The sequence below is a fragment of the Hermetia illucens genome, chromosome 1 (assembly GCF_905115235.1).
Source record: "Hermetia illucens chromosome 1, iHerIll2.2.curated.20191125, whole genome shotgun sequence".
Classification (NCBI taxonomy): Eukaryota; Metazoa; Arthropoda; class Insecta; order Diptera; family Stratiomyidae; genus Hermetia; species Hermetia illucens.
Window position 1 is genome coordinate 118,953,508 of NC_051849.1, and position 24,340 is coordinate 118,977,847.

The window sequence follows — 24,340 nt, forward strand, 5'->3', positions numbered from 1 at the left end:
AATGTAATTCACAATATGCGTGAGCGTTCACAGTTCCCACCTTTCTACCAAATTTGGTGTCAATCGCTATAAACCGTTTCCGAGAAAATTGCGTGTGACGGACAGACAGACAGACAGACAGACAGTAAACCGATTTTAATAAGGTTTTGTGTTTACACAAAACCTTGAAAAGCTTTAAGCGAAGACTTCTGGAATGCAGCCGTTGCAATTTACAAGCGGCGTCGCTCCCACACCTTATGCGCTCATGCGTAGTCCTCCCCGAAATGGCCATGCCTGGCGTAATTGAAATCGATGTTGAAACAGCCCTTGACAAGGCAGGCAATTGGGAGGCGCCAGGAGTTGACAAGGTTCAATACTTCTGGCTTAAGCGGTTCAAAAGCGCCCACAGGATATTGCCAAATCAATTTAATCATATGATTGCTCCCGAGGCTGTAAAGAACAGCTTATAATCGATACGGTAGCTGTAAAGCAGGCTGTCCACCAAAAACGAAATATCTTGACAGCCTACATCAGCCGTTGACTCCATATCGCATTAGTGGTTACTACAAGTATTACGCTTGTATAAAATCAACCCGAATGTCATTCTTCTCCTGAGAACAGTGATGAAGAATTGGAGCACGAAGCTATCGGTATCCTCACAAACATCAGCAAAGATACCAATCAGGCGAGGCATCTTCCAAGGCGACTCTCTACTCCCGCTGTGGTTTTGTTTGGCTTTGAATTCACTATCCCATCTTCTGCGTGAAAGCCAATATAGGTTCCAAGTCAAACATCAAACATCGACATCAAATTGTCTGCCAAAGACGACAACCAACCAACATGCACAATAGAGCTGCCGAGAAATTGAGGATCACTATCCCACGTCATCAGGGAGGAAGGGGGATACTTGATTTGAAAACATTGCACTATAATCAAGTGCATTCCCTTTGTGAGTTTTTCTTCGAGAAACAATCCTCTAGCCAAATACATCAGGCTTCCGTCATGGCAGATAATAAATTATCTCCTTTGAACTTGAGAAGCAGAGAATGGGATCCCATGTCGAATGTTACTTCAGTCCAACAGAAGGTCGACATGTGGAAAGGGAAACTCATTTACCATCCTTATTATAAGTATACTCCGCAGAGAATCTTGGAAAAGGATCGGCTCAAACTACTGTTAAATCACACTATTGCCACTGACCACAGTGCTACTTATAACAGACCCGATCTGGTTCTGCTTGTGAAGGAAGAACGAGCGTGCTTCATAATCGGTGTAGCCGTTGGACCGGAACACTATTGAAAAGCAGCACGAAAAAATCTGGAACTACGGACTACAAAAGATCGAAGTAGTCCCAGTGGTAATTTCAGCGACGGGATTAGTCCCGCAGAACTTACATAAAGCGCTGAAAACGCTCGATCTTTGCGCTGGACTATACATGGCTATAGTCCGAAGAGTCGCTTCTCAAATCTGTCCCAGCATATAAAACGTACATACAAAACTAATTAAAAAAGTCTTCTTCTTTCAGGATATACAAAAAAAGTCTTTAAAAAAAAATTTAAATAGAAGTCTTTTTGAAAATCAATTTTGCCATATAATTAATTAGAATAGTATTATAGATTTAGATTAGTATAAAAATAGCGAATAAACCCACTGACGAGCAGACTTGTTAGCACTGATGAAGGGAACAAGTGGTTCCCGAAATATCGTTTATCGTGAAGATTTTTGTAATGGTTCGCTCGGGTGGCAGCGACCGCTTTCTTTACTTCTCGGTTGGGATTCTTATAAATTTGCCAATTAGCAGGCGTTTTATCGTCGAGAAATTTGTGGTAGAGGCGTTTCTTTTCACGGACCTTCATTTCAACATCAACATTCCAAAGCCAGGTATTTGGGTTGATATAACGCTTACCTGGCTTGATGACCCCGAGGGTTGGAGAGGCCGCTTTCTGGATTGTGTCTTCAATTTGGTTCCACAATTCTTGCAGATTCTTAATGGCTGGTAATCGCGTAAGTGAGATCATTTCTTCTTTCTTCTCACGAAATCGCCACCATTTAATGCGGCGCAGGCCAGTGCGTTCTTAGTGCTTAATTCGCAGGAAAGCAATCAACGGCCGATTTTGAGGCGCAATGGTCTCATAGGTAATATACTATTATAGCTTCTGTGGAAAAAAAAAATATTGCATCCCCGCTTTTGCATGTATGGAGACTTAAACTCAAGACATGCTAGTGGTTACGAATGTCCTATACAGCAAGTCGCTTGGTTTTATACAAATCCCTCACAATAGCTGCGCCTTGCCTAAAGATATGTTGACTTCGGTGATTAAAACCGTTTGAGACAACCAAATAGGAAAAAGGTTTTTAAAACCCGAGAAAAGCTTTAAAAAAGTGTCTTTACTAAATATTAAAATAAGAGTACCATAGCACCATTTTAATTAGCAGTTTTAAAGTACATTGTGAAACCAAAAGGTATTTTATTTTTACAGGAACATTTTTTTTTTTCGACAAGACTGTCGTAAGTTGCTTTAAGCAACGTAAGGAGGGTTCCTGAACGTATTTCAGAAATTAAGAAAAGTGCTGTTGGGGAGGTTTCTCCAGACGGGACCAATTTCAACCAAGTTGACACGTGTTGATTGAACATCGCGACCTATCAACCATGAAAAATGTCAATAGAACTCCTGGAGTTGAAGCATCGACAATTGATCTTCACAACCACCTGAAGAACGTTATCATTACTATGGTCGCATACATACTCGTATTTGACTGCAGTCGCAAAAAAAATTGGAATGACTGATTCAATGAGGACTGGAACGAAAGAATACTGCAGACGGCCTAAGGAAGCCTGGGAGCACCAATAAGTCTGCGAACTCGTGAATTTTTACCGACAAGTCAGCACGATGAAGCCTTATATGCGATGGTCACCCTGCCGAGGCAAAGAGAGAAATCTGAGTTCCGACCGTATGAGCATATTGGAGCGATTGGTTGATGAACTGCTTAACAACCAAAATATCGGCGAGCTGGAGGTCGCGCCAACTGAAGACGACGGACTAATGCTGCCACCACTAAGAATGGAAAAAACAGCGGTTCATCAAATGAGGCTCAAGGTGTGGGACAGCGAATCAATGCCTGACGACTGGCAACGAGGCATTATCTGTTCTATACATAAAAAGGAAGATATCAGGCAGTGCGTCAATTATAGAGGTGTCAGAGAGAGAGTACCATCTGCGTAACCGGTGGAAAAACTGTTGGAAAATGGCCATTAGTTGTAACATCCAACCAATGTACAAGGCCAGATAAAAGCAGCAGACCATTCAGCATCAACAACTAAGACAAGGGCATGCCCTATCATGCATCCTCGTTAATCTGATCCTGGGAAAAGTGATACCCGATATTTATATTATTGCGGCAGGCACCATCTTCTTCAAGTCCAGCCAACTCTGACCTATGCTGACGACTTTGACATTATGGGAAGGGCAACCCGATATGTACATTCTAGTTTTATCCAGATCAATCAGGCAGCGCGAAATCTTAGGCTGGACATTAATGAAGGTAAGGCGAAGTAAATGGTGGCAATGTCAGCATCGAATTCAGTTTCCTTATTTTATTATTATTTTATAGCTCAGGGCCATACAAGCATTTCATCAATTTATGTGCCTCGGACTTATTAAGCTGTACACCTTTGCAGCTTTCACGTAACATCGTAAAAGTGACAGAGTCAAAAAATTTACTGCCACTGGTGAAGCGTGCCTAACGTTTAATGACTGACCTCTGAAATTCAACTGTTACTATTCATTTCAGTTCAAACAATCATTTAACCTAACAGCGGTGAGTGTTCATACTGAGTAGCCTGGGAGTTATCCATACTTACCGCCTTTGAATTTTTAAGGAGTAAGCGCAAATAACATGGAAGTTTTTGTTCTTATTAACTGCCCCTTCGATGGAGGTGGCTAATCCTGGAGCTTTTAATTTTTTTGCTTATGTTGCAGGCAATCACGTAAGTATCCTCTCATACAGTTTGACCTCTCTAAACTCAACTTGCTTTCTTTTTCTTTAACGTTTGCACCGTTCGATAGCGGAAGCGGTTAGTTTGAATCCGGTTCGCTTCTTTTCTTGATGGTCAGTCCGAATGGAATCAAAAGCTCCTCAAATCGCGGTTTTTTGGTAGTTGCTAGGTATTTCTTTGATTCATTTACTATCGATTGGGACAATCAGACCAATCTTAGCTAGCGAATTATCATTAACGCAGATATCAGCACCATACCAACGAGTACGCGTCTCTCACGATTTTTGAGCATGTTCATAGCGAGTTATTCCCCTGATCCACGTGACGTGGCGTTCATATTCTTTTATGGTGGCGGTAGATTTGAAACGTTCTTTGATATGTCGATCACAAAGAATATCAGTTGGAGGGCGCCAACTTTATTCAGGTAGTTTATATGTTATCGACGAAATTAGAAATTATTAAACCGAACAGATTATTAAACTGTACTCTCCTCTTAAGACACTTTACCATTCATTACCATTATATTAAAAAGACGTTTGATATACACAGAGTGACATTTTAATTTTAATCCCACCTGGAATTGGTTCCAACAAACTGATAATAACAACTCTATATATTTCAAGAAATCAAAATTTACTGTAAGTAAATTTCAGCCACATTTTCTTAATATCACTACAAGCTCACTACACAATGAAGGCTGATTGCCGCAAATAACAATGATGAAGTAAATACTGATAAAAGGGGAAAAAATATAATAGAATTTCAAAACCAGGTGATTTTGTTCTAAATCCCACTTGAATTTAAATGGTGTTTGCTCCCTTCAAGTATAGATTAAGTGATCAGATCTCTGTTAAGAACTAATAAGTAGGTTATTTTTCTAGATATTTTCTAATAGATATAAATTTTATTTTGTAAAATTCTCCCATATTAGCATAACTAAACAGATATTTGGAGTTACGTGGACAAGGTACGGTACAAGACCTTTATAAAAACCTAACAATCTTTCGTACCTCCATGTTTTTTTCATACAATCCCAAGCGCCTTCATAGGTATGGTGATGGTCTTGCAAGCGCGCTCTTATCACTTGGTATGGATATGTCACTGCAGCGGCTATCAATTTTGAAATGGCGGCAAAAATTAAATATTCAGACGTCCCCTGCAACAAAAAGGAAGAGTATGTATTAAATGCTAATTTATGTAGCTAAATTATTATTTTTTCCATCTGCTGAAACAAATAATTGATTTCTCTGAGTATTTGCCTCAAAGAGATATTTGTTTGACACATGTACAGACATTTCTGAGGTACCATATAACACTTAAATTAAATCAATGCTGTTCGGTCAGTTAATTTTAGGTAACACATGCCAAAGGGGGTTTTAATTTTTTTCACAGGATATAGTTATGTGGGTATCAAATAAAAGAGGCTTATTTTCGGAGCTGGTCCCATTTTTGATATCGGATGAAACATAGGGGAGTGAGGGCTCAAAATTTGTGCCCTAAAAAGTGTGATATATTTGAAGGAAATCTAGATCTCAAAATACATCCCGTTCCGATATGTGCCCAAATAAAATTAATAATAGTGTATTACCATATTTTAGAAATTTAGCCGGAAACCTCCCTTAAGTTCATATTAGAAGTACAATTTAGCAATGGTATAAGGGATAACAAAAGACATAATTTGATCAAGTTTGAATGCAATCCAAATGTTATTAACACAGTTATATAAGGTAAAACTTCTCCATTTTATGTGAATTTTGTGCATTCTTGCACGACGTCATCATCATACATCAATTCGTCAATATCACAACAAATTGAGCTCATGTGAATAAGGGGTCGGAAGCAAACATTTTGTTTTAGTTTTTTAGTCATTTGTATATCAATATCAATTACTGGAGACAGAAAAATGTATCGCCAATGAAGTTTGCGAGTGGTGTCTAATTCAAATTGTGCGATTTGAAACCGGTCTCGTTCTCAGAACCTATTAAACTGAAAAAAAATGAATAAAAATCAGAGTGGTGCATCTATACGAAATTTAGGCTTCAAAATACATTCCAATCCGAAATCTGCTCAAATGGTGTTGATAATTGCATATTACTATATTTTATAAGTTCTGTCGGTTTTCACAATAGATGGCGTAGCTTGTTTTTTATTCCATTGATCCACATTTCCAAACATTCATGGGAGAGCTACTGTCAATAGGCACAAACGTCAGTATAAATTATTTAATTGAAATGTAAACAACAATACTTTTTTCATCATCGAAAATGGCCAATTTTGTACCAAATAATGTGTTTTTGCGGGGAGTTCTACTTCATTATTTCAATACGAAGAAAAAAGCAACCGAAAGTCATCGCATTTTGGTGGAAGTTTATGGTAACGATGCTCTATCTGAGCGAACGTGTCAGAGATGGTTTGGACGGTTTAAAAGCGGCAATTTTGACTTGGAAGACGAAGAGCGCGCCGGACGGCCAACAATTTTTGAAAATGAAGAATTAGAGGCATTGCTCGACCAAGATCCATCGCAAACGCAAGAAGAACTTGGAAAAATACTTGGAGTCACCCAGCAAACCATTTCGCACCGTTTAAAAGTAATGGGAATGATCCAAAAGGTCGGAAATTGGGTTCCGTATGAACTGAGGCCAAGAGACGTTGAACGCCGTTTTTTCACGTGCGAACAACTGCTCCAACGACAAGAAAGGAAGGGTTTTCTGCATCGAATAGTTACTGGTGATGAAAAGTGGATCTATTACGATAATCCCAAGCGTCAGGCAACGTGGGGATACCCCGGCCATGCCTCATTATCGACGGCCAAAGCGAATATTCATGGTGAGAAGATCATGCTGTGTATATGGTGGGACCAGCTGGGTGTGGTATACTATGAGCTGCTAAAACCGAACGAAACGGTCGCGGGCAAACTCTAACGACGTCAAATGATGCGTTTGAGCCGCGAACTCAAGAAAAAACGGCTGCAATACCAGCAAAGGCCTGATAAAATTATTTTGCAACATGACAATGGTCGTCCACATGTTGCACAGCCCGTTAAAACATATCTAGAAACGTTGAAATGGGAAGTCCTACCCCACCCGCCGTACTTTCCAGACATTGCTCCTTCTGATTACTATTTGTTTCGGTCGATGCAGCATGGCCTGGCTGACCAGCACTTCTCCAATTACGACGAACTCAAAAAATGGCTCGATGAGTGGATAGCGGCCAAGCCGGCCAATTTTCGGCGCGATGGTATCTATGAATTGCCTGAAAGATGGAAGAAAGTTGTGGCTAGCGATGGGCAATACTTTGAACAATGAACGTATAACCAATTTTTCACAATAAAGCTTCAAATTTAAAAAAAAAAAAACCGACAGAACTTATTTGTAGGCCCTATAGAAATTTACCCGAAAACCCCCTTAATTTCAACCTAGACATAGTAGTATAAGGGAAATTATGAAGCACAACTTTGAGAAGTTTGAATGAAATCCAACTACTATTAACAAAGTTATAGAAGATGAAAGTTTTGCATTTCACGTAAATTTGTTGCAATATAAGACGTGACGTCGTCATCATATAATATGAACTTATATGAATGGCGGGGTACATGGAGACATTTTCGTTTTTCTTGTTTATTTTTTTTAGTTATTTGTATATCAGTATCAATTACTGGAGACAGGCATGTGTATGTATATGGGTATGTATGTGCAAATGAATTTTGCGGGGAGTATTCAATAAGAGGGATATGTGTGTAAGTTAGTACAAGCTATTTAATTTACGTACTTATATGTATGCGTGCTTTTGTGCACGAAGTAATCTATAAATGCACCCAGATGCTTTAGATAAGCTTAGATGGGCAAAATTTGTTTATTTAGGATTAGCACCATATTTATTGTCTTTAATATGTATGTACATACGTAAATCTGCAGTTTAGCAATTACTGAAAAAATATTTTGTATTTTTAATTATATGCGAATGGAAAAGATAAGACATAAGATGAACACAAAACATTTATACCCGAAGCGCCTAGCTTCCGGTATTTAGAATGAACACAGTATTAATATCGTTGATATGTATGTACATATGTGTATCTTGAAGTTTGGCCAAATATGACGGAATGTTTTGTATTCTTAGCTATGACCGAATGGAAATCTGTGCATAGAGAGTTTCCCACATAAGATGAACACAAAACCTTTATACCCGAAGCGCCCAGGTTCCAGTATTTCGACTTGTTTATGTATAGGTTGATCCTAATGTATCTTAAACAAGAATTGGAACAATAGTTCGCACTATAACAAATATGTAATATTGCACAGAGGGCGTGATGTCAAATTTATCTCCTTAAACAAGTTCGAAACTAGAAATTGTTGACGTTGAATAGCTCTGATATCCATTGGATGCCCCAAGCAAACACTTGGGCCCTTCGGTTATGCAAAGGCCGTGGGTTACACATTAGACTACCTTTTCGCCGAACCAAGTAGCGGTGGTTTTATTTGTGCAATTCGCTGGGATCTCGATCCGTCTTATATGTCAACGTGAGGGGCGACCTCATTATGTTTAGCCACTTCCCTCTACCTCATAGCGGAAGTGCTTGCTGTCGTAAGTAAGCTACGTAACCGACGAATTTGTGGTCGAGCGTAAGCCTGAAAATACAAATATTGCTTGGTCTGCAGGGAGACCGTCAAAGCCGGCGGCAAAGATAAATTTCTTCCTTCCTTTATGAAAGCAATGGTCAAATTCTCTTTGTCACTGTGTACACTACACTGCACTTCTCGCACTTTGTTACGATAGCTAACAGTGAATCATGAACACAATTCACAATCAGTACAAGCAGACACAACCGCCACGCAAACAAAGAACAGCGACCATCAGATGTCCCCTTCGATGCCGATGCCAACAAGACAAATCTCGCAAATTTACTGTTACTCGCGATGTGTTCAAACTTATCAGATGTTTGTTGCCATGCCTCACCTATCACATACTCGAGTAAGATGATGTTAGAGTCATTCTTGGCATTTAGATCACCAAACACGGTGAGGAAGCCATAGTTGAACTTCTGGTAATTGCTCATAGATACTTTCCTTCTCTATATCAGAAATAGTTATTGGTGTAGAGCACTGCACAATTGTAATACTTCTTAAGGGGGTCATCCCGTGTGAAGGCCGTTTTTTTGGCTTTTTTGTGAAGAACTGGATAAAGATACAAATACGATTTTTCCACCATAGATTTGTTAATATCTTGAGCGTGCATAGTAATTTTTCCAGCCCAATCACATAGTTAGTAATTGAAATACGAGCAGTTTATATACCCATCTCTAAAAAAAGATGTTTTTCTGCTGCCACGCTAGAGGGCGCTGCGATCATCTTAAAGAAAAAAAGTAAACGGCATTTTAACGTACAGACTTAACTACAGTCCGCAAACTAGGATTATTAAAAAATATTAAAAACTAAATTTTTGGTGCCGTGTTAACCTTTTTTTTTGAATTTTGGTGTTTTTTTACGGCTTCTTCAATGAATAAAAAAAAATTACTGAATGAATCGCAATTATCCTAGTAGTAGACCGTAGAAATATGTTCTGAGTAAGTCGTGAAAATTTCAAAGAATTTGGTTGGATAGATTTTGCGCTATAGTGGCAGCCGATTTTCAACATGCGGTTTCGAGAAAAACGCATTTAAAAAGTAGAATGTGATTTTTAGCCATAAAACCTTAACTGACCATTAATCTGCTATACCTAGTCCATAAACCTTAGGTTTTTTCAAGAAACACATGTACGGCCTTGGCTTCAATTCTTTTCCTTTTAGCGAAATCATTCGAACGCCTTTCGGACCGACAAATACGCGCTTTATTACGGCGATCGACATAAATCTGGCATGTGACTTATCACGTGCTTAACACTATAATTTCCGAATGACTCCGAATATCAAAAAATCACTTTGCCCATATATTCTACACTATATCTAGATGCAATTGATGCCAAAAAAAAATTCGATTCCCCGAATCCGACACACGGGATGACCCCCTTAAACTAGACCGTTGTCGAAGTCCGAAATCCGTTCTCGGTAACCAAGAATCGTAGTTTTAAAGTAATTCTTTATCCAAGGCCTGTTTGATATTTCGTTGACAAGATGGCTTCATTTTTAAGATTTCTAGCCTACAAAATTTATATATTTCGCCTTTTACGATAAGCGGGAAATACTTTAAGTTTAATTTTCAACTTCAGTATTTTATTTTATCTTCAAAATTTACGTAAACGCTTCGAAAAATCTTCCTAGCGATAGTAGGAGTACCGCGACAACTATACACGGAAAGTGCAACTGCCGACAGCACACAAGGTGCCCTCTCGTCACATCCCTTAGATTTCATCATGGACACTGTCTCACACGACGTCCAACATCTTATCTTCTACACAATGTTTTATTTGGATGATAATTGTCTGATAACTGATTTAAATAAAACCAACACAAACATTGTGAGCAATATTGGCCCACCGAAACTAATCAGGAAATCAGCCACATTATCTGCACAGCGAAATTATTTCAAGTATCCGCGCAGTCTGGATAGAGTGGCGATCCATGACTGGCGTCTTTTGCAGTCGACGTATCAGTGAACACCTCAAATTCAAAGTCTACCAGTGTTGTTCGCGCTATAAATTCTACGGTTCCGAGTGTTGCCTGATCACCTTTCCACCAGATTTTGTGTCAATAGACAATGAGTAGTGAAGGTTCGCCGAAATGCGCTTCAGCTCCCTCACGATTTCCCGAGACGCCTGCAATCTCCCTCCATTGTTCTGCGCCAAGTGCTCTTGGGGCGGCCCTCTCGTCCGCCATCCTGGGAGAGTTGGTTCCATTGCATGGCGTAGTCAGTAATGCAGTTGTCGCTCTTTTTTAATGTGTGACCTACCCACCGATCTATCGGGATATCAGCACACAAGTGTTCACGAAAGCTCGGAGCTTGCTTTTGTTGATGTTTATTTGTCTAACTCTCCTTGCCTCCCTTTCTAAATATAGAGTCATTTGACCCGGTGAGAGAGCAAGCAGATTTCATCACCGTAATCAAGATGTTTGAGGAAAGATTAACATCTTTGGCGGCATAAACCACGTAATCGATAACAAGAAGAAATAATATCTATGGCAAGATGCAACTTTGACGGACTCCGCTTTCAACCTGAAATTCCGCTAAGATTTTACTTTGGTGCAAAACGTGCATTTTGTGTCAATATATGTCGCTCTGATAATAGCTATTGACTTCTCGAGAATGTCCCTCCTGCGTACAGCACGCCAGATACACTCTCTTTTCACATTGTCGAAAACCTTCTCGAAATCGACGAAGAGCAAGTAAAGCGAAGATCTAAATTCCGTGCACTGTTCCAAAATGATCCGTCTGATGTGGTCGACGCAGGAGGATCCGGATCAAAATAGCAGATCTGCAGATGCTGCTGGTGCAGCGATAAATAACTGTGTGGCGAAACCGTCAAGCCCAGCGACTTTAAGTGCATTGATGGCCCAGATGATTCTTCTTCTGCGTGTAGGAACAGTCTATATACAAATGTTACCAAAAGAGGTCGAACTTCATCGGATGTCATACGGCCGAAGTGCTCTTTCCACCTCTTCAGTTGCCCGTTACCGAGGATGAGGAGTCGACCACTAACGTCCTTCACAGGACCAGAGAAAGGTTTGCGACCACATGCAAGCTCTTTCGTGATGCGGTATACAATTATGAAATCAATACGTTCTACGGCATTTTCCACTTCAGCACAATAACACATTTCCTTTTGTCACGGGGCACATTACGTTTAACTTCCCGGGATTTCGGTCGATATCGGAGTTCGAATTCATCACGCTCGCCATCGTTCGCAGAAGTCAATAGAGCACTCAATCCCCTTTCTTTCATCGATCCGCTTCCATGATTCCAAAGCCAGCCAAATCTTATGCCGCCTCTTTTGGACGTGGCCGAAGACCTGCGTAGCTCCCGAGAAAAGAGCATTTTTGTTGGTGGCCCAGAAACAACCCAACATCGGATTTACATCTATTATCACTTAGTTTTCCAGAGTACAAAAAGATATTGTCATTAGTGTAATAAATGGGAGAGGAATACTTCTCAGGGTCCCACCATCTTACTCCGATTAACGCTATTATTGGATGTCAAAGTTGCTTCTTTCATGTCACATCACATCGGGTATCTCCAACGTACATACACTACAAGCTATGTATAAATGGAACCATCGAGGATCCAAATAATCTTACATAAATAAATAAAAGAACAAAACCCTTCATAATCTGAAGCGCCGAGCTTCCGGTGTCTGACTTGTTCGTATTTGCTGTTGACGACCATCTGCACACTTGTTAAGAATTATAAACAAGTCGGGATACACCGGGCGCTTTGGGTGTAAAGAAAGTCGCTATGCACAATTTTCCATTTGTACATAGATAAAAATACAAAATATTCCATCATATTTTGCCAAACGACAAGATACACATACTTATGTACATACAAATCAACGACATAAATACTGAGTTCACCCTAAATAAACAAACATTGTCTATTACCGCATGACGATGCATGCATATATACACTAGGCAGAAAAAGTGTGCGTACACTCAGTAGTATGATACTTTTCCTTAGTAAAACAAAAAAATTAAGCTAATTTTTGTGGAGAATTTATTATCCAAACATTACAAATAGTTCCGTAGTTTTAGTGTATTTAATTCACTAAGTTATAAGTCTTACAAAAACCAGGTTATAAAGCCAAAAATTAAAAGAATCGCAATCATTCAGTAGAAAAAGTCTGCGTACAGTAAACAAATATTTAAAAAAAATTATATTTGAGTAAATATGAAAAGCAAATCAGTAGCTTGTAGGATACCCTTTTCTTTTTATGACCTCTTTTAATCTTTTCGGCATAGAAGATACAAGTTTAGATGTTTCTTCAACACTTATTTTATTCCATTCTTCTTGTAATACATTTTTCAGCATATCCTTTGAAGTTATATCGTATTGGCGAATTCTGCGTTCTAATAAATCCCACAGATGTTCTATGGGATTTAAATCTGGCGATTGTGGGGGTGTATGTAACTGTTTGGGAACATTATATAATAGCCACAGCTTATTAACCTCAGCCGTATCCTTAGGGTCGTTGCCATGCATAAAATAAAATTCGTCACCCAGGCGTAAATTTTCAGCACTTTGTTTTAAATTACGTTTTAAAATATTTAGGTAGTCATATTTGTCCATGGTAGACTCTATAAATTGCAGATTTCCTACGCCACCACTTGCCATACACCCCCAAATCATTATTCCGCCACCACCATGCTTTACCGTTGGCATCAAATTTTCTTTATTCAATGCTATACATGCTTTTCTCCATACTATTTTTCTTCCTTTTATTCCAAAAATGCAGTATTTACTTTCATCTGAGAAAGCACATTTTCCCAGAATTCATTTGATTGGTTTACGTACTTATTCGCAAATTTTATTCGTTTTCGCCTATTAGTTAATGAAATAAATGGTTTCTTACGTGCAACTCGCCCATGGTAACCAGCTCTCTTGAGTATTTTCCATGCAGAATCAGCACAAATTTTTTTGTTGAACTTAAGTTCAATATCTTTCGCGATTTGTGGTGCAGTTATTCGTGGATTCTTTTTCACCGAACCTATAATACTTCGCCTTTCCCTAATCGACAACTTCGATGGGCGACCAGATCGTGGCTTCGATGTTATTATTCCCGTCGATTTAAAGTTGTTAACTACCCTTTGAACAGATGAATGTCGCCCTCCTACTATCCTGGCTATTTCGCGGAAACTTTTTCCTTCTTCCCATAATTTTATTATAACTTTTCTTTCACTTACACAAATCTCTTTTCGCTTCAATTCCATAATAACAATTATACACACAAAATAACGAAAAAACGTCCTTATTTTTCACACTTCAAACACAGCCATAAACCAATAACTCACAATCAATTTACTCCAAATGGCAAGGATTTATATTTCGGGGAATCACCTAATTATGTGGCTGTACACAGACTTTTTCTACTGAACATTTGTGACTTTTCTTATTTCCCTTTTTTTATTTCAGTTTCCTTGAATTCTAATTTCGTAAAAGTGGCCTTATCAAAGCAACAAGACCACAAACAATATGCAAACAATAAAATGTTTTTAAAAAACTAATTTATTCGTGTGTTTTACTAACGAATAACCAGGAACTGCTTAGTGTACGCACATTTTTTCTAGCGAGTGTATGTGCGCATCTAAATTGATGTAACGCATCTCTACTGCTGGTAACCAGAACAGAAAAATATAAATGATAACGGACTGCGGATTATTCAATTAGCAGTGTCATACGAAATTATTGTTGGAAGTACCTGGTTTGCGCGGAAAGCGGTCCACAAACATACATGGGCCTCTCCAGACGGAACCACTTTCAACCAAATTGACCACGTATTGATAGAACGCTGCCACCTCTCAGCCTTGATGAATGTTAGAGCATATAGGGGGCCAATATAGACTCGGATCACTATTTCGTTGGCATGGCGTTCCGAGCTCGAATAACAACACCACCCAGAATCCCTTCTGACGATCAGGTGAGAGCTAACACTGAAGCCATCCACAACACAACCCTCCGCGACACCTATAAGAGGGAAATGGATGCCGCAATAACCGCAGTCAACAGAGGACCTGGAGATGAAGCATCAACAAATGATCTTCCACCTGAAGAACGTTATCATGGATACGGCCACAAACATACTTGGCCCCAGCCGCAAAAGGAGTCGCAACGGCTGGTTTGACGAGGAATGTAAGCTAGCAACGGAACGGAAGAATGCCGCATACCCAGTTATGTTGCATTCTCAAAGAACGCGGTCACGCTCAGAGACTTACCACGAACTCCGTCGAGTGGAGAAGCGACTTCACAGACGGAAAAAGGAAGCCTGAGAGAACCAACATGTCTGTGAACTAGAAAAGCACAGGGAGCAACCGCACCAGGCGCGCAAGTTTTACCAACAAGTCAGCAGGATGAAGCCTTATACACCTCGATGCTCATCCTGCCGAGACAAAGAGGGAAATCTGATTTCCGACAGAATGGGCATATTGGAGTGATGGGTTGAGTACTTTGATGAACTACTGAATAACCAGAACATCGGCGAGTTGGAGGTCCCGCCAACTGAAGACGACGGACAAATACTGCCACCACCAAGTTTAGGAGAAACAGTCATCAGCTAAAAAATCATAAGTCGCCAGGAGCCGATGGAATTACAGCCGAATTGGTTAAATATGGAGGCGACCAGTTACACCAAGTGGTTCATTAACTTGTGCTCAAGGTATGGGGCATAAGGGTATAACTGTACACGGACATGAGAGAATTTGGTATCCCGACGAAATTAATAAGACTGACTAGGCTGATCCTGACCAATGTACGAGGCCAGATAAAAGCAGCAGGATCACTCTCAAGACCATTCGACATCAACAACGGTCTACGACAAGGGGATGCCCTATTATGCGTCCTCCTTAACCTGGCCCTCGAGAAAGTGATCCGTGATGCTGAGCTAAATGCAAGAGGTACGATCCTCTTCAAGTCCACCCAACTACTGGCCTATGCTGACGATATCGACATCATGGGAAGAACCACCCGAGACGTACAAACTGCTTTCATCCAGATCGAGCAGGCGGCACGTGTGGCGAGATCTTGGGCTGCACATCAATGAAGGCAAGACAAAATATATGATTAGAACGTCAGCACCGAAAACGAACCAGCCAACAACATCAAACCGCACTGCTCAAACAGGAAGAATAAGGATAGGAGAATACAACTTTGAGACCGTTGACAATTTCTCCTATCTAGGTTCGAAAATCACAACCGATAACTCCTACGATGAGGAAATCCGCGCACGGTTGTTGTCAGCCAACATAGCCTATTTCAGCTTACAAAAACTGTTCCGCTCGAAACCTTTCACCATAGGGTCAAAGCTTTTACTGTACAAGACAATGATCTTGCCAGTCCTCATGTATTCCTCGGAGACTTGGGTTCTTAGCAAGAAGAATTGCGAACTCTTAGCCGCGTTCGAGAGAAGAATCCTCGGAAGAATTTTTGCCCCCTACATGAGGATGGACGATTCCGTAGCCTACATAACGACGAAATCTATGAACGATTCCATGACCGTCCGGTTGTGGATAAGGATGAGGATGATCCCACCTGGAAAATCTATACAATACCCATGCCCATATATCTATGGTAGAAAAAGAAGACGAGGCAGACCCTGCCTAAGATGGAGCGATGGCGTAGGCCAGGACGCCAGACAGCTTTTAGGGATATCGAATTGATGGACCTCGGCGTAAAACCGGGATGTCTGGAGTTCCTTATTAAGGCAGGTCTAGACCGGATACCGGTTGTTGCGCCGTTGATGATGATGATGGTAACCAGAACACACATGTCTATTATATTGGTTGCTACCGGCAAGCTTTATTAGCATATACATACACATGTCTAGCTGGAGTAATTGACACTGAAATGCAAATAACTAAAAAAATCAAAAAAGGAAAACCAAAATGTTCCCACGACCTCGCCGTTCGTATAAGTTAACTTGATATGATGATGACGTCATATATATCTTGGGTGCCATAAATTCACCTGACATGGGAAATTTTTTATAATTTTGTTAATAATAGTCGGATTGCCTTTAAACTTTTCAGGATTATCTGCTATATTATCGTCTGTGCTGGTGCCATTTTTGTGCTTCTTGGATGAACTTAAAAGAGACAGACGGACAGATAGACATAAAAAGATTTTAAAAAGATCTTCTAATGTGGTTTCCCTTAAGGGGATCATCCCGTGTGAAGGCCGTTTCTTTGCTTTTCTAGATGGAAAATTTAATATTGCAAAAAACAGCAGTAATCGATTAAATTATCACTTCTAAGCAAAAAAATGTTGGATAAAAATTTGTCGTAAACCAGTACTTTCTCAGTTATTTGTAATCAAACATGTCGGTTTTTCATCGAAAGAATGCAGGCTCTTTAAGATTTTTTTGTGAGAAACCTAGACACCTTGCGTTTTATGTAAAAAGTATGAACAAACAACAAAGTATATTTAATAACGAAAAGAATGAAGGTTTTCATATTTTTCTAGGAGAAATAGCGACCAAGTTACGGCATGTTAAACATAAACTCGTAGTCGCCTAAAATTCAAATAAAAACTTTCACCATCAAATAGTGGAAAAACCATAACTTTTTCCTGGAAATTCCACCTGAAGTGCATGAGAAGACCTTTAAGGGGGTCATCCCGTGTGTCGGGTTGGAGAAATCGATTTTTTTTTTTTTGCATGAATTGTATCTATATATAGTGGAGAATATGTGGGCAAAGGGATTTTCCGATATTCCGAGTCCTTCAGAAATTACAGGGTTAAACAGGTAAGGAGTTTGCAGCCGCGGCTAGAGTACTCGATGAGAAAGAGCATCGAATCTTTTTTTACCTCTTAGTTTTTTACCTGAATCTTATAAATTTGAACACAGGTATAAATATAAAAAGATGAAAAACCAATCAATTGTCTAAACTTATTTGCTGTTTGGAATAAAAAGGATAATCCAGTCTAGAGTGAGCCCTGAAAGACGTTCAAGTTATACTCAGTTATATTTTGTTGTAAGTATTGTGCTGTTTGTGTGTTCAGTGATTTTTTTAAATGGATCGTACGAAGGGAGATCGCTTTAACGTTCAACGTCGTGCTCGCACTAAAAAACGAGTATTTCATGGGAATCGAAAGTTATCAGAGAAGAAAAAGGACTTTGCATCAACATCAGCAAAGAAACTTTTAGCAAGCATGAACATGGATGTCCCCATTGCGACAAGTTTTGTATATTGTATATTGGATCTTGCTGGAGTTTTCTCCGGTATTTCTACAAATTTCTGCAAATAATAAAATATATGTAGTAGTAAAAAAGGAATGCGTAGGACATGTCGAGAAAAGAATGGGAACGCGGCTTAGAAATGCAAAGAAGAATCACAAAGGCATTGGTGAAAAAAGGGCTGGAAAACTTACTGATAAGGACTACATTTTCTGGGCTAGCTATTCGTCGACATGCAAATAGAAGATAGAAGGAATGAAGCAAGAAATTTGGGAAACTTTCTTCCATAAATGTTCTACGGACGAAAATCCTCAGCATCAAAATTGTCCAGCAGGCGAGGACAGTTGGTGCAAATGGCGCAAAGCGGAAGCTAAAGGAGAACTGGATAGCTTTCACCACGAGAAGGCACCTTTGACTGAAGAAGTTCAAACAGTCATCAAACCAATCTACGAAGATTTGTCACGAGATGATTTGTTGAACAGATGTTTAGGAGCAGAGACCCAGAATAACAATGAGTCATTAAATGCATTGATCTGAACTTTCCCTCCTAAACACCTTCATTCTGGGGCCAAGGTCGTAAAAATAGCCACTTTTCTGGCTGTAATTATTTTCAGTGAAGGATTCAATGGCATTCTCAAAATCCTAGTGACAATGGGATGTCAAGTTGGTCACATATGTCAGGTTTATGCCGACCGCCTAAATGAAGCGCGAATTTGGCGGTCCGAACGACGATCGACTGACCTCGCTAAAAGAGCCACAATTGACACCAGAGAGCAACAATCGGCCTTACAAGACTTTTTTGGAGAAAAGGAGGGCGCTCTCTATGGACCAGGTATAGCAGATTAATGATGAGCCAAAATTTTACTGTTGATAATCACATTTAAATTTTCAAATGCGTTTTTCTCGAAACTGCATCTTGAAAATCGGCTGCCACCATAGCTCAAAATCTATCCAACCAAATCTTTTGAAATTTTCACGAATTCTTTAGTACATATTTCTACGGTCCGCAAACTAGGATATTTGGAATCGGACTGGTAGTTTTTTTTTTATTCATAAAAAAAGCCGTAAAAAAACACCAAAATCCAAAAAATTAAGTTTAAAAGCCCACCAAAAATTTACCTTTTAATATTTTCTAATTATCCTAGTTTGCGGACCGTGGAATATTGTTCACATTAAAATGCTGTTTAGTTTTTTTCCCTGAGATGAACACAGCGCCCTCCAGCGTGGCAGCAGAAAAACACCTTTTTTTGGAGATGAGTGCATAAATTAACACCTATTCCAAAAATTAGCTACGAAATCAAGCTGAAAAATTTACCACATATACTAGAGATATCAATAAACATATCGTGAAAAAATCACGTTTCTATCTTTATCCAGTCCTTCAAAATAATTTTTCAAAAAAAGGCAAAAAAAACGGCCTTCACACGGGATGACCCCCTTAAGATAAGATGCGATAAAAGTCGCTGGGATAAATAATAAGGGAGTTTTGATCAAAATAAAGTTGTTTTTTGACTTTTGAAATAAAAAATCAATGAACATAACATTGGTTTTATCGTAAAAGTTGAAAGTAACCCCTATCCCTTGGTAATTTATTTATTCTACCAAGCTCCTCATAAGATGCCCTAAAGGCTTGTTGCATAATTTGGGAAAAAAGCGTGCATTGCAATTGAATTCTGAATCCTTATTCTGCATACCCATGCCAATATGCGGAGCCTTAAAAATAATTAATTTTTTAATAATGCCTACTTTTTTCAGCAAATTCGCCACTTTGTTATTTTTTTAAAAACAAGTCGGGTTATAAGGGTTTTATGTTCATCTTATGTGAGAAACTGTCTATGCAAGTTTTTCCAATTGTACACAGCTAAGAGTACAAAACATTCTTTCACATTATGCCAAACTCCAATATACACATACGTACATTCAAAGCCATAACTATTGTGTTCATCCTAAATAAACAAACATTCCCTATTAGCGCATGACAATGCCCACATATATATGTATGTGCGCATCTAAATTGATCTAACACATCTTCACGCATTTCCACTTTACTCCGACCATTGATGCTAACGAATTTACTGGCTTGGCCGAAGACGCAATTCACGGAAAGGGTAGTATAATACCAGCAAATATTGCGTGGTAGTAATCCTGGACGTGAAAAATTCATTCAATGTGTCCGGATAGCTGTCGTTTTCCGGTAAATTTCTTTTTTGGGCGGGGCCTCTAAATTTGAACCGGTTCGGTGTGTGCTTGGTTATTTGAAAAGCGCCAAATGACTTTAATGTGCTGCAAACGCTTGAGTAGTTCATCATTCAGGTTCGCTCCAGGTTTTTCATGCGGACACGCATCAGCAGAAGCATCTTAAGATCTGTTAAGCGACATCTTTAAGGAAGTATCTCTCCTAGATAGTGGCGCCAATAATAATTGAACACTGTTTCGTCCAACAAGGTAATTTAAAGAAAGGAACTAGTTAAAGAAAAAATGTTCTTTACAATTTCAGATCTACGTGCAATACCAGATACGGGCTTGGGGACAGGATGACCGCCAAGAGATGTAAGATGATACTCCTGAAGGAGTTATCATCAGAAGAAAAAGGAAGCACGAGCCTTTCGGAACTGAAGGATATAAATGCGACCCTCCTCGAAAAAATCGAGGAACTAAAACAGAAGAAGGCCGCTATGGCCCACCAACTGGATTGCCGCCAGGGCATCATCAAGAAATTGGAGGAGCGCTTGGCATCTCTCGAAGGGAGAATTCCGGTATAAAATCGGAGCAACAGCAGCAGCAACAACGTTAACGTCAACCGCAGCAACAAGAACAACAGCAACCCCGAAATGGAGGAAAGATGTGCGTTGAAATAATGGTCGAAGAAAAAGAAGGCGACGAATTCAACTTCGTGCAGCGGAAGAAGAGAAGAACGCAGAAAAATAAGGTCGGTGTAAGTCGTGTAAGTGTCCCACCGGCAAACTCACAGGAGCAGCAGAAACAACAAACCCAACAACAGCAGCAACGGCCGTCCCCAGCATCGCCAACGCCGCAGCTACAGCCCGACGAATTCGAACCAGCACCGCCGTCGAGGAGAACCCCAAGGCTTGAAAGTAGCACACGCAAGGACAACTAGTTATATCCATTTCAAATTTATTTAATTGCATCATTTATTATATCAAGTGAAATTATTATTATCTCATCTCTATACTCATTTTATATTCATTTCAAATTTAATTGTTATCATTAGTTTTGCAATATTCGCACTAATTGTTAATTATATTATTAAAAGTTAAAATTGTGATAATAATAATTGAAAATCGCTGCAAGAGACGGCGTTAGGTGTTTCACATCGTGGGTTCTCCGTTTCCTTGGTGGTGTTTTCGGTCTGCGCTGGAGAGCGTCCGCTTCGGTCGTCATTTCTCTGTTCGTGCGTGTATTTGTGGGTGCGGTCACCGCGTTTCATTATAAACTCACCGCGTGTGCATTACAAACTCGTACTTTTCGTAAAACAAGATGTCGTTTGACAGCAAAGACGCGGCAGGCCCATCGGACCCGCAAGTGACCGCCCTCGCCGTACGCGTTCCTCCGTTTTGGAGGCGGAACACGGAGCTGTGGTTTGTGCATTTGGAAGCGCAGTTCCAAATGTCCGGCATCACATCGGACGCGACCCGCTTCAACTACGCGGTGGTCGGCCTGGACGAAGAGTCCATTCTTATGGTGTCGGACGTAGTGAAGTCGGCATCATACACGCAGCTCAAGAGTGAGTTGATCAGGCGCCTGTCGGCAAGCGAGTCGGCAAAATTAGACCACTTGCTGGCGGGTTTAACGTTGGGTGATCGAACTCCCAGCCAATTGCTTCGCGAAATGAGGCAATTGGGTGGGAGCAAGATTGGCGACGACCTGATCAAGTCGCTCTGGCTGCGACGGCTCCCGAAGGGCACCCAGGCGATTCTAGCTTGCGTTTCCGGTTCCTTGGAGGAACTGGCAGCGACGGCCGACCAGGTACAGGAGGTGTACGTTCGCCCAACCATAGCGGCCGTTCAACCACAGTCGGATGAGGTGAGCGACTTAAGGCGCGAGATAGCTGCTTTAACAGCCAGCGTGGCCGAGATGCGGGCGACGTTGGACGCTCAGCGTTCGAGTGCCAGATCGCGAGCTCGCTCACGGTCTGCCACACGCAAATGGCGTTCGGGTAGCAGGTCGTCAAGACAGCCTGCGGACACAGGTATTTGCTGGTACCATCGTAACTTCGGAGATAAAGCGACAAGATGTACGCTACCTTGTAAATTCGCGCCTACCGCAAATAACTAGATCCGCGGGGGGTCTTGGCGACGGCCACCCAGAGCGCAGCGCCACGTCGCCTAACTATTTTCGACCCCCTCAACAGGCGCAACTACCTCGTCGACACGGGTGCGGAGGTTTCGGTTCTTCCCGTACCCCGGCATCATCGACTATATCCACAACCCCTCAAACTGGCGGCAGCAAATTCCTCCCGCATCAATACATACGGGTACAGGCAAGTGGACGTGAGTCTTGGCTTGCGTAGGACGTTTTCGTGGCGTTTCATCCTGGCGGATGTCAGCTTCCCCATATTAGGCGCAGACTTCTTGTGTCACTATGGGTTGCTGGTGGACTTGCAAAATAAGTCCCTTATAGACCCCACAACCAACCTTAATTCGTCGGGCCAAATGGTATCTCACGCTGACAATAACCTTTCCGTTCTTTTGGAAGACATCACCGACTCTCGTGTTCGGACACTCCTCCAAAAGTTCAGCCAGATTACTACCGAGTGTAGTCTCTCGAAACCAGTGAAGCACAATGTGCAGCACCACATAAATACTATTGGTTCCCCGATTTTCTCGAAGGTGCGTCCTCTACCACCCCAGAAACTGGCTATCGCGCGGAAAGAATTTGAACAACTTGTTCAACAGGGTATCTGCAGGCCCTCAAACAGCTGTTGGTCTTCCCCTTTACTTATGGTCCCTAAGCCAAATGGCGAATGGCGTCCCTGTGGGGATTACAGAAGTCTAAATGCACAGACTGTTCCTGACCGATATCCGATTCCACTCATCCACGACTTTGCGCATCACCTCGCGAATTGCCGCATCTTTTCGACCTTGGACTTAGCCAAGGCATACCACCAAATCCCAGTAGCTCCTGAAGACATTCCAAAGACGGCAATATGCACACCCTTTGGACTCTTCGAGTTCACCCGAATGACTTTCGGATTGTGCAATGCGGCGCAAACCTTTCAAAGGTTCATTCACTCAATCCTACGAAACCTCGATTTCTGTTTCGTCTATTTGGATGATGTTTTGGTCGCTTCTTCCACTGAGTCTGAGCACTTAGCCCATCTCGAGTGCATTTTTCAACGTCTCCTTGAGGCCGGTTTAGTCCTAAACGTTGAGAAATGCAAATTCCTTCAACAACAGGTGAGATTCCTCGGCCACTCCATTTCCTCTGAAGGAATACAGCCCGACCCAGACAAGGTGCAAGCAATCACAAGCTTCCCGCGTCCAAAAACAGTGAGGGAGTTGAGGAGGTTCTTGGGCATGCTAAACTTCTACCGTCGTTTCCTGCCCAAGGCCGCCCATCACCAGTCCGTTTTGAACGCGTACTTGTCTGGCCCCAAAACAAAAGACACACGAAAGATTGTGTGGTCTGAAGAGGCTGTCCGCGCGTTCAATAAATCCCGACAGCAACTGGCCGATGCTACACTTTTGGCATTTCCTCAGCAAGATGCACCCCTAGCCGTTTTTGTTGATGCCCTTCACCAAAAGGTGGATCAAGTTTGGCAGCCGTTGAGCTTCTTCTCGAAACAGTTGAATCCCGCTCAACGGAACTACAGTACCTACGATCGCGAACTGCTCGCCGCGTACTTGTCCATCAAATACTTCCGTTTCTCCCTAGAAAGCAGGCCGTTCACAGTGTTCACGGACCATAAGCCTCTCACATATGCTTTGAAACAAAAGCCCGACAAAGCGTCCCCTCGTCAGCTTCATAAGCCAGTTTACGTCAGACATCCAGCACGTGTCCGGCAAGGACAACATAGTTGCTGACGCTTTGTCTCGTGTCTCCGAGGTTAACATCCCCGCCTCACTCGATTTCTCGGCTATTGCCAAGGCGCAGGAGGATGACGCAGCACTTCAGAGCCTCAAGTCCAACCCCAAATACAAATTTCGGGAGTTGCCCATCTTCGGCTCAAACCTCTCGCTCTGCTGCGAAGACTCGGAAAAGGGACCTCGGCCATACATTCCGGCCACATTTAGCAAGGAAGTGTTCCACGCAGTTAACGACTTGACGCATCCCGGCATCAGGACAACAAACCGGTTAGTCACCGGAAAATACTTCTGGCCCTCCATGAACAAGGATGTCAATTCCTGGGCCAGAGAGTGCATCGCATGCCAGAAGTGTAAAATCTCCAGGCATGTAAGGAAAGAAGTGGGCTCATTCCCCCGCACTACCAAGCGTTTCCACACCATACACCTCGACATAATAGGGCCTTTGCGAGACTCGCACGGCTACAAGTATTGCCTCACAATCGTCGACAAGTTCACGCGGTGGCC

The 24,340-nt window shown here is 41.3% G+C and overlaps 1 protein-coding gene across 3 annotated transcripts in view; it reads right to left on the minus strand.

Annotated features, from left to right (window-relative positions):
* The window catches only part of LOC119651463 (mitochondrial folate transporter/carrier-like), a 133,822-nt gene that overhangs the window by 40,157 nt on the left and 69,325 nt on the right, over positions 1–24,340 (minus strand). For 2 of the 3 annotated variants that reach the window (XM_038055081.1, XM_038055074.1), the window contains one exon: positions 4,987–5,132. The exons of the other annotated variant lie outside the window; for it this stretch is intronic. In XM_038055081.1, the coding sequence (XP_037911009.1) occupies positions 4,987–5,132 (146 nt within the window). The remainder of the gene's footprint in view (positions 1–4,986; positions 5,133–24,340) is intronic. 3 annotated transcript variants of the gene reach the window in all.